This window comes from Ostrinia nubilalis, chromosome 3 (genome assembly GCF_963855985.1).
Source record: "Ostrinia nubilalis chromosome 3, ilOstNubi1.1, whole genome shotgun sequence".
Lineage (NCBI taxonomy): Eukaryota > Metazoa > Arthropoda > Insecta > Lepidoptera > Crambidae > Ostrinia > Ostrinia nubilalis.
Genome location: NC_087090.1, coordinates 4258587 through 4270986, shown reverse-complemented (window position 1 = coordinate 4270986; position 12400 = coordinate 4258587). Strand labels below are relative to the sequence as shown.

Here is a 12400-nt window from a genome sequence, read left to right as displayed (position 1 = left end):
ACTTAAAAACCTCACTCACTCTATTTAAAAAAAACGCTTCGAAATCCGTTGCGTACTTTTAAAAGATGCATACATAGGGACAGACAGGAAAGCAACTTTGTTTTATAATATGTAGTGACTTACCTCGTCCATGCTCCAAAGGTGTTCTTCATGAAGAAGCTCTGGACGAATACCGTCCCGGGCAAGGACCGCGCGGCTGACGTCATCTTCCACTTCCACCAAGAATTGCCCAAGCTTCTTCGCGGGTACCATCGCTGCGGGCGCGAGGAAGCGGCGCGGTTGGCCGCCCTCGCCTACCGAGCGCGGTTTGGGGACAATAAGCAGGAGCTGCAAGCAATACCGTGAGTGTTTCTTTCAAATCACATTTTAGGACAACCATTCTTCTACTTCTTATCGTGTCGACAACAAACCTACCCAGTGTCAGCCCAGAATTCCGCTACAAGAGTGGCGTTGTCAGCAGCAACATTAAAAAAAGTTCTTACTTACCACTACGAAGAGGCTTCATCACTTTTCTCCTGTTTGCGGCATTTTCTCTTGTTTTTGGCATTATTATTAGCTAAAAAACTGCTTAAAAATTTCCAAGGTTCTGCGGAGCGTTACAAGTCTTGTTGAACCTGAAATTTAAGCACAGTTTTACGTATAATTAGCAAGTTTGGCGAAGAATACAAAGGATGTATAATGTACCTACGTATTAAATTCAGTCGCAGTTTAAATGAGCAATCAAGAATAATAAACAAATGAATATTCCAGCCAAATGCTCCGCGAGCTCATCCCAGCGGACCTCATCAAGCTGCAAAGTTCCGCAGACTGGAAGCGAGCAATAGTAGCTTCCTACAACCAGGACGCCGGCATGACGCCCGAAGACGCCAAGATCACGTTCCTCAAGGTCATCTACCGGTGGCCCACCTTCGGCTCTGCGTTCTTCGAAGTCAAGCAGACTACGGAACCAAACTACCCTGAGCTTCTGCTGATAGCCATCAATAAGCATGGCGTCAGCTTGATACACCCACAAAGCAAGGTAGGTGGAGATAAATACCTAGATAAGTTTTTCTGATCAGCAATCTACACTGGTCATCATAAAAATCGACCCACCCGCGACAAGCACTTTCAAACGTATGGATCCCCCACTTCCAACCAATATTACTATACTATATTACCATTTAAAAACCTAGTTCTAAACTTCATTTCATTAAAGGAAAGGTTTTTACCCCAAAAATGTGTCTGTAGAAGAATCCAGAGTCACTTCTTCAAAAAATAGGTAGTTACACTTGAGCCAACTTTTATGGCTATAAAACTGTTAAGTTGGGATTAATCGCTATCTATCCATCTGTTAAAGAGGACACGTGAGATCATTATTTGGTTTTATAACCATAAAAATTGGTCTAATTGATCCCAGAGGTGAGCCCAAAGTGAGGTCTTTTTTCAAGTTTTTCAAGTCATATTTATTGTATATGTTAATCGTTTATTAGGAAATTAAATGTGTTTTTATTTAAGGATATTTATTGGGCTTTCAAATAACACCAATATTGTTGGGGCACCATGATTGTGTCAGTAGAAACGAGTTTTCCTGTAAAACGCAGGTGGGCCGATTTTTGTGATGACCAGTGTATTCGTACATTTTTAACTTGTTCTATGTTATGTTTTCACGACTAAATTGTTGAAGTAATTTTGATCTACATCTACTTTTTTTAAATTGGACATTGAAGCATGATAATTACCTACCTCATGTTCCAAAAAAAAGTTTGTTTTGAGTACTTTCAGTTAATGTTTTTGATTTATTAATTAGGTTGTTAATTTAACGTTGAAGACTGCTAACATTTTAAGAGATTTTCAAATAAATCTATAGACAAAAGTAGGCAATTTAAATAGGTATAACGTAACTAGGAATGAGTTGCCGTAAATCATCAATGGGATACTTATTGTTAGTGACTTTTTGTCATTTAATGTTTTATATCGGATTTCGTATTAAATCAATCTTAGTCCCCGTAAAAAAGGAAACTTTTGATTTATCAAGCTTTAAAATCTGATTAACTCACATCCATGCTTTATAGTCACGAGTCACGACATCACAACACAATTATCATTTGGAGAACTGATAAGTCATTCAGTTTTCAACAATGATATAAAAGAACTATAGATATGTTACGTTCATAGAAATTACGATTTTAATCCGTGCCGAGCTATTCCAAATTGCACACATTGACAAATGTAACTGATAAGTGAAACAAAAGATACGAAATAGCACGCAAATGAAAGAGATAGCTATAGTTTTAACGATTTTGCACTAACTAATCTATGTCCGCAGCGCACGCATCCATATCGCTCTAACGTCAAAACAAGATCGCTTTCTCTTTCTTAACTTGAACATGGCGCATGGCGTCTTGATTGTTTGCATAAATAATTGAAAATATAAATACTAAATAATTTTGCATAATCACATGTGGTAAGAGATCCCTTGTATTTTGTTTACTTTAGAGTCATAATTGGTACACTTTCGAAACACACACGATGGCATTTTTTATTTATTTTGGTAAGAACACAGGAACTTACGGTGTGGTACACGCGATTGCGCACGACGCAGGCCACACGAAGACTAAACACAAGACGTCCCAATTGGGACGTATTTGAGTATTCACAGCGCGAGCGCTTATAACATATCTGCTTTTGTTTTTATATAATATCATTGGTTTTCAATATATCAATTAAACCAGTAATTATGAAGATGTTGATTAACTGCTTGCGTTATAATTCTATTAATTAGTAGGTAGTATAGTTTATATGATTGTAGTTACTGCCTACTAACGCACTTGTAATTATTACAAAATTATATGCTACAAACTTGAACGTTTTTACAATTCTAAAGAACTGAATACTAATTCAATTAAAATGGACAATGAATATTAGCTGTATTTAGCAATAAAGATAGCATCTAATAACTTATTAGCATAATGATGTCCCAAATACTATCGAAAAAAGTTTCTTAAATAAGAATTTCTCTCTCTTCAAGGACATCCTGGTCACGCACCCGTTCACCAGGATATCCAACTGGTCATCAGGCAACACGTACTTCCACATGACGATCGGCAACCTGGTGCGAGGCTCCAAGCTTCTGTGCGAGACGTCCCTCGGATACAAGATGGATGACCTCCTGACATCCTACATCTCGCTTATGCTGACCAACATGAACAAGCAAAGGTCGGTGCGCGTCAAGTAGAAACAGCTCTAGCTCACGAGTCGAAATGAATTAAATTGGAACACATTGAATGGTCGTGCGAGTGAGACGAAGGAATAAAATCTCATGCGGGCTCGTGAGTTAATGACCGATGTAAGTTTTATAAGTTTTTGAGAAATGCTGATTAGCAATCAGGAAGATTATGGCATGAATTTATTTGAAACTGTAAGGTTTTGGCGAGAACTGCCACAGAAAACGTATCCATAATATGGTAAATAGGCACTGGGATAAACTGGCGCTTCTGGATTCAAACATTTTGAAGACACATGGAAAAGATTTACTCGTAAACAAACCATAGGCCTGTTTTCACCGTAGTTATTTGTCATGTAACTCTAAAGTCTAGTGTTGAATCCTTAATTTTCAGTATACTATTATGATATTAAAACACACTTTCAGCGATTTTCTAACTATTCTGCTGGCAGTGTAATTTATCTGAAAAAAAAAAGTACCTACCCAGTGCATTCCCGGACTTACAACAAGCAATCTTGCGTTTAGACTGTACACCGCAAGTTCATTGTATAATGTTGATTGTGTAAAAATAGAAGTAAATGCACAACGCATGTCCTATACATTTTCAACCACGCCTTTTAAGTATTAAGGTCCTCCAGCATCGATAAATGTAATTTATTTTATCCGTCCATTATTGTAGAAACTAACTTACATGGTTGTTATACATACCTAATATTAGTGCATCAACAGTTAGCCTAAATACATATAACATAGTATATAAGTACAATATAAATAATGCAAACGCGTTAAATTCTGCATGTAAACGAATTAATTAAAATTTAGTTCTGAGGTTCATAAACATCCTGCATTACAGATCTACAAAAGTAATTAGTGTTATGTATATCTTTGATGAAATATTATTTTAAGTAGAAATATATTTAAATGGCACACGAAGTATTTTGCGTTCAAATAGATTTCGTCTATGTCACCGCAGAGTACTTCATATGCCGATATAACTAACTAGATATGAATGGAGATCTGTTATTAATATTCTAGGTGATCGGTTAAGTTTATATTTAAATCGAAATAAACTGTTATTATTGCTACTTGTTCCCTTATTAGTGCCTTATCGCTTCAGATTATCAGATATCATCCGCAGACAGAATAAATAATAACACACATTATAGAAATTAACTCGCATACTTATTCAGAATCAGCATTTTAAAATAATGTGAAATTCAAAGTCAGTCGTTATTTGAAGTAAATTATAAAAATGAAATGAAATTGAAAAAGTACCAACAAATAATTTAGACGTGTAAAAAGATTGAGGTCTTGCAAACATAGCTTTTAGATATATTTTTATGAAAATTTACTCAGGTAAGCTCAATCTTTATAACTTTTTTAACGTCTGACTTATGCACATCACTGTATTGTTGGCTCTATGTAGGTCTTTACATGAAGAGGACATATTTTTATACTCATTATTACCATAATGGTATGTAATATCTATTATTGTTAACGTAGATATACTGCGAATTGTATTTATTTAATAGGTAATGGACTAACTAACTAGGTAACTGTAAAATTGTCTATGTTATGCCATGAGTGGAGACATTATCTTTGTTTTTTCGCTTAGAGTCAAAAGTTGCATTTGTGAGTGGTTGTAAACATGAGTCACAATGAGTTGAGCGTTTTATTTCAAATCCTGAAACACCGATTTTTAACAATCTTTGGACATCTACAGGGAAGAAGTACATTTTGACGACTGGGGCTTTGGAGCTGGGAATTAGCGCAGGATCGTAGAAAGAGCGAAATAGAGCAGTAGTTACTACCCAGTGGGGAACTTCAGATGACTTAAGGCTATCTTCACCCTGCGTTATAAAACGAAACGATGTTTATTGAACTTGATTCAATCTCAAACATAGATTTTCCTGTGATTAGTCTAAATATTAAATTCAACCAATCAAAAGCCTTACCTAATCATTATGTTTCAGATTAAATCAAGTTCAGAGCCGCGTCGTTTTAATGTAACTACGACCTAAACCTATGATTAGATTGCACATATTATTAGTTACCTACATACCTACCTACTAACAAACATATAATTTATCAAGACATACTTCGTAAGATAACTTGATGGTATAAAGCAGATCTAATATCCAACCATGATAGTGCCACGAAGGATGCTTGAGACGAAAATTATGCAAACGACCGCAAAAAGACAAAAATTTCGTGCAATTTTGAGCAACATAACGGCACATGAACAATTAAGGTAAAAGCGAGCTATTACAAAAACTGTTAATTATAACAAACAGAAAAATATATATCCGTAATAAAGTCGTGAGAGACTCCCACGGCGGGGCCTATTCTCGAGGAATAATGATGCCTCTATTGTAGCAAGCAGCAGGAAGTCATTTATCTAACATCAAGAATATGAGTGTTTAGAGCAATTTCGTGTCTGATTTCTCATCCTAAAGTGTGCAATTTTGGGTGACGAGCACCAACGAGAAATGTCAAACAACTTAAGTTTTTTAGATTATGCTGAGGCCCGTGGATGGACTTCTACAAATTATCTTAAACAGGTCGGTATCTTTAGGTATACTTATTAAATTTCATGATGTTGCATTTTGAAAACCACTTATTTGTTCTTTGAACGTTTGAATATGAGATATACCTACAATAATAATAAAATTAAAAATGTACCAAACATGACAAACGCCAAAATGAACCTAATGTGAGGAGAGTTCATCACAGTGACTGTTCCTGCACTTGTCTACTTAACCAAACATTTTCCATCATTCGGCTCTACCAATTTCAGCCACCCATTCGAGAATGCTAACATTTGTGAGAACCGGATTGAGATTTGAATCATTTTGTGGAGAATCTCATTATCATCTGGTACTAGATTGGTAATCTCTCATCATCAGTTAAAATCAGGTTATTTAGTCTCCACGATAAGAACACAACTTTGTCCAATTTACCAGCGGGAAATGAAGGATTTGGTCTAGACTCTAGCTAGAGTGTCGACCAGAATAGGACCAGGCCAGCGTTAAGAGTGTAGAGTTTACACTGCCGGAACCTCTCGGTTATTCTTATTATTCTTAATGATCATTCTACTGTTTTTCAACTCTAGTAGGCTATGTCACAAGCTGCTCAAAATAAGCGTGTACTGTCCCATTAGCGAAGTGACCTAAACAATGGCCGCATAGCAGCAGGCAATCAAGATGTCATTAAAGAAATTGTCTTCCTGTAATGGAATTAAAAACATTGCTTGATAAGTACCTAGCTATCTACTTGCGTTTTTAACATTCACTTGATTGGACATTAAATCTATTTATCCCAACTAATATTATAAATGCGAAAGTAACTCTGTCTGTCTGTCTGTCTGTCTGTCTGTCTGTCTGTCTGTCTGTCTGTTACGCTTTCCCGCTTAAACCTCGCAACCGATTTTGATGAAATTTGGCATAGAGATAGTTTGAGTCCCGGGAAAGAACATAGGATAGTTTTTATCCCGGTTTTTGAAACAGGGACGCGCGCGATAAAGTTTTTCTGTGACAGACAAAATTCCACGCGGGCGAAGCCGCGGGCGGAAAGCTAGTAGGACAATAAATCATAGAAACAATTAAAGCTTCGCAAAGGAAGCCAACAAAGAAATTTATACTTACACAGTTAAGCAAGATTAGGGTAGGAATATTTATGTATTGATACAACATAGGTATGGTTTCAAATAACTATTGTCCTTTCAATTTAATCTTGCCAACAGACAGTGCAGTATGGATGACATAGAAAAGACAACACACGAGATGTTTTCTTCTTGAAAATTTTCGCAACTACAGATGATATAATTTCGAAAATCTGTAGCTACGAATTCTTACATAACCGATGCTAATTGCTAGATAAAAATAGGGTATACGAGCACAAATCCTCAGACACTACCGTGTGGTTATGCAGCAGTTTGCGTCACACAAGAGACATAATTGCTGATGCAACAATCATCTGCTATTCATCTCAAATGAACGTACTTTAGCTGCTGGGTTAGACGATAAAACAGCAACACAAAACATTACTAACATGTTCGCTTTACAGAAAATATGGGTACGGAAACTGGATAAATTGAACAATAATAAACTTAGTAAAAAAAAGGGGATACGTGGCATGGCTCTGCTACGTAGGTAGTTGACTACTTACTACGAGTAGACCTTTCACAAACATTATGTATGACGATTGGGTGGGTGAAAAGCGCTTGTTATCGAAAAATTCGTAAAGTAACTCAAACTTCACCAGTTCCAAATCGAACTATGGGCAGCGTTGTGCAAGGAGGTTCCTATCCAAAACACTGATCGTCCAGGCACCACTACGAGACTCTACATAAAGGTCTGAAGGAGATAGCAACCAGATATTAAAAATAAATGTAACCAGACCCAAAACCATTGGCAAGTCCGATATACATAGGGAACAAATGTCATAAGAGTCAGTCAGATTAATGAGAATACCGAGTCTGCAAAAAGATGAGACCAGCGTCATACTCATCATCAAAGAAGCAGCTGATTGAATTAGAGTAGAACAATAATGCCGTGATATGATTTTTAATTGGTAAACTGAAATTGGGTGTCTGCCATACGCTCCCACGGTCGGGGATGGCATGGTGGAAAACACGAGCGCGCTCGACTTTTCCCACACTCTGCATATCTTGGCTCCATATATCAAGCCAGCAGAATGTAAAAAAGCAGACAATGATTCAATTGTGTGCACATAGCATTCTCACAGTCCCCACTAAGATTTAATCGCTCCATAGTTTAATTAGTGCAGGTAAATGACCAACATTTGTTCCGGGTATAACTGTTTTGGAAGACCTGATACTATCATCGGTTCGATCATCAGTGGTTTCCCCTCATTTTCCTCGCAGCAGGATGCGGCGATATCCTGAAACTTTTTATGGAAATAATAGCACTTTTTGTCGCATCATGAATGAATGGTTACGTCCTATTCTTGTAGGTTTTCACGTCATAATTTTCTTTAGCACGTCATGGATAAAAATAATTGAAGGCAGTCACGCTATCCGTGAGGTGTTTGCGCTGAGAGTTAATCTGGTGTGGATTTATAACAGGATATTAAGATCTTTAAGGTTATAGTAATAACTTGATTTTACAACTGAAAGCAAAGATGGTGGAGTTTAAAATTATACATATTTAAATTGCCTTGCTCTTTTCAGCACCAGCAGATATGTTGCCCCGATGTGGTGGTAGGGTTAGTTATATTATTATAAATAAATAAATAATAAATAAAATAAAAAAACGTTTATTTGGCACAACACAATACAAATTAAAACTTAAAATTAAAATAAAATTGTACCAAACAGGTCCTCGCTCAGCATAAGCCGAGGCACGTACGTAGTACCTCGACGCTGAGGATTATTTTATTATTAGGAACGTGTTTAAGGACCCTGAAAAGAGCCTACAAACTTGGAAAGAATTTGAATTAAAACTGATTCTAATTTATTGGACTGAGAACATAATACTTAGATAACTATTCTAACAACGAGAAATAGAGCTATAGACATTGCTGTTCAGTGCTGCCATTAATCGGCCGTAATGTATGTGCAAGAATCCTAAAAACTGTGTGCGCGGCCTATAATATAGGATACGATAAGTCGAGTTCTGTTAATTGCACTAAAATTATTTTTTTCAGGTGGCAGTACAAACGAATAAAAAATGTAGCCTGCCTGTTTTAAGTTGCCTGCTTTGTTTGTTTCTTGCAAATGCCTTCTAACTCTCCCAATAAACTTAGGAATATCATGTTCACTAAATTGTGAATCTTCAGCTGCATAGGTGCGTTAGTATTGTTTGCAAACGTCTCCGTGGTGCAGTTATTAGTTGGTTTCTCTCGACTCTTACGTCCGTATTCACAAACGATGCTTGCTTAAGGGAAGCAGCAAATCGAACGCACAGCGTTGAATAGAGCTCTGTGATTGGTTCATGTGTCACCCTGTGCGTCCACGCGCACTGTGAGACCTCATAGTAATGTTTGTGAATACGGGCGTTAAGCTAGTACCTACATATTACAAATAATTGCTTAACGCTAGATTCAACTTTAATCATTCATTCTGTCTCAGGATTGTTCTAAATATTGAAATTAAACCTGCTTGTTATTGACAGTTTAAGGCGTTTTCTTGTAGTACGGACATTAAGAGGTTCTAGTGCGATTCTTAGGTGTCTTTACTTTTTACCTTTCTTTGGGACGTTACAGGTTTTCAACGTGATTATTCTAAATTATTTCGGTGCGATTGAGCCATGTTAGTAAGTTGCCTATTAATCTCGTAATATCCCATAATAATAAGATCGCAACCCATACGGTAGAAGACTAAAAAAGCGAGACATTCAGATTGTGAACCAAATAAAATAAAACTTGTATTAGAGTACAGGACGAACCAGCATAACTACGAGACCAGTTTTAATTAATTAGGCAGATGGTAAGCAAGGTGAGCATACATTACATACATATCCCACGTTGCTCTCATAAAAAAGTTTTAGAGACTTATTACGAGCCCAATTACCAACGTATGTATTTAGGAAATCACCATTTCATTTCTGTTCCATTATTTGCAGCTCCATCAATTTTTGTTGTCCCCTCTGCGAAGACTTGAAGATTCCATGGGACGCTGACGCGAAGTTGTCCGTGCTCGACTCGCGGTAGTTTTGTTGGCTAAATCTAAATGTAGCATTCCTACAGATCCTATTATTGTCCTTGACTTCTACTTGGCTGGCATACTGAAAACTCGTCGTTGCACCTACCTATTGCATTCGCATTGCATTTCTTCTTTTTTGTGTTTCTTGCACTACCTGTGATTATCTACTGTTATATGTAGTATCTCTTTTTTGTTTTTATCAGATTACACGAGATGTGTATTTTTGGTTAATTGATACGTTAAATCGTAGCAGTTAAGATCAAACTCTTTGAAATAGGGCTTTGGACTTATACGTATTTGTATATTAGAAATACAATTGTAATGAGGGGAATGGGTATGGAATAGAGGGAGATCGATTCATCAATAAACATGAATTATTAAACAACAGATTGCCTAGTAGTCGCCTCGATTTGACATGTAATTATGGCCTATGCATTTACGTCCCATCCTTGATTATTAGATTAGAAGCTTGCAAAGCAGCATAATGTTTCATTTATGACTTTTCAGTTTTATATTTCCGGAATACCTACTACTAACTTCTACTTACATACTTACTTTACGAAAAATAACAACGATACCACGACGCCGCGGCGATGAAACAGAACAAGATGGAATCGTTATGGAAGAATATTATGAAAGTTGGGGTAGAAATCTTATATTGTAAAAGATCTGACGAATAAAGAGCCATTCTACAGACAGATTGGTCCTAAAAATAAGAAGGAAAGAAACTCCCACACCACTTATAAACAGTTCAAAACACAACATCAAGTCTTAATTGTTATTCAAATGTCTTCATTAATGGTTAATTCTTGATGTAAGATAATTAAGATACGGAAATGACATCAACAAACAGGATACAGGGAAGTCCTATGATTGCTTGAAACTGTATCATTAGATCTCGGATGTTTTTCATGCGATTTTCCGAGATTAGACGCATCTCCGAGGCTGCAATTAGCTCTCAGCTCTTACGTCTCTCCACGCGGGCGTCACTGATTGCATGTCTGCAAATTACACCTCCCACGATCCTTCCAATACCAACTCGTCACGCCTCGTCGCCGTTGCACCTCAACTCGCCCATCGTTGCAAATCGATCGGAACCCAAGAGACGAATCAATCTACATACGAAAACCAACTACCGTCAGGTTCCCAGGCACATATCATAAATATTTACCCCATTTATTACTCTGAAATCTCAGCTCCGAACAATGGCGGACGGCATAAACTTGTGATAATTATCTGAGGTCAAACCCAGCAGTGCGGAACGGTATGTAGGGGGAAGCACTTGTTATTATCATGTGAAGACATTTTGAAGACGTTCCCACAGAGCACTGATTTCTCGATTAACTCTGATTCATAATTAGTTAATTACACTTGACCCCCGCGTTTTTAATTAGACAATGATATTTAAGGCAATGAGATCCGCTTCGCGCGAATCGTGAGAATGTGAGATTTTTGCCTAATTGCCTCCGTGCCGAGGCGCTGCCGGCGACTACCGGCACCGTGCCAAAGCCGTGACTAAAAACAAATTACCGTTCTCATAAGCCTCATAACACTCGACTTCTGCTTGAGAAAAAGCAAACCACTTAAAAATTTAGTGTCCGACCGAAACTTAGTTTTACGACCGAAACCGAAACCGAAAACGAATTTCGGCAACGGTGTCTATTTCGGCCGAAACCGAAACCGAAACCGAAACTTCCTTACAAAGCTCATATTTTGAGGGAAAAATAAAGAAAATGTTATTATAATCAGTCAGACTCTATTGTTTTCTCTTTAAATTGCATTAAAATGGAACTTATAAAGCGCCTTTTTACTCTAAAAGGTATTAAATTATGTATTAAAAAAAGAAAAAGAAGGATTTATAGTCTAGATTTTTTTTAATTACTCGCAATATTCAGGACATCTACATAACCCGTCCCATGGTCGGGTCTTTTACCTTAATAATTTCTCAAAACAAAATTGGTAGTACGTAAGTTAGTATCTACTGTACTTGCCACTTGGATACCTTGGTGATAAATACTAAAATGAACTTTGAAACTCTGAATCCATAATATTATCACCATGAAATGCACTATAGTCATTACTAACTACCTAACTAATGTTTGTTTACGTATAGCATTTGCGAACCAAAAAAAAAATTTATAGATTAGATTAAACTTGATCAGTCATATTGAATATTTTTTTTTATGTTTACTACCCGCTCTTATGTTATAACGACATAAAACGAGATAAAACTTACCAAATTCAAAATAAATCACTCGAAAACTCGCCACCACAACAAAACAAAACTAACAGCAAACAAACAAGCGAGCGAATCACGACATTGGCTCAGATCGGATTCATTCACTCATTCTACGCGCCAAACATGACCGATGAAACTCCCGAATGCACATTCGGTTTCGGTCGTAGTTTCGGCAAGTTTGACGCCGAAAACGAAACTAAACCGAAACTCGTGTTTTTACCGAAACTCAACCGAAAACGAAACCGAAACCGAACATTCGGTCGGACACTATAAAAATTACTTGAAACCGAAGCAA

General features: G+C 37.0%; 1 protein-coding gene across 2 annotated transcripts in view; it reads left to right on the top strand.

Annotated features, from left to right (window-relative positions):
* Positions 1–4864, top strand: part of LOC135087641 (myosin-VIIa) — a 40153-nt gene extending 35289 nt beyond the window's left edge. For both annotated transcript variants that reach the window (XM_063982379.1, XM_063982381.1), the window contains exons 12-14: positions 142–341; positions 751–1018; positions 3008–4864. In XM_063982379.1, coding sequence (XP_063838449.1) covers positions 142–341; positions 751–1018; positions 3008–3214 — 675 coding nt within the window. In that variant the 3' untranslated portion in view covers positions 3215–4864. The remainder of the gene's footprint in view (positions 1–141; positions 342–750; positions 1019–3007) is intronic.
* The last annotated feature ends 7536 nt before the right edge of the window (positions 4865–12400 follow it).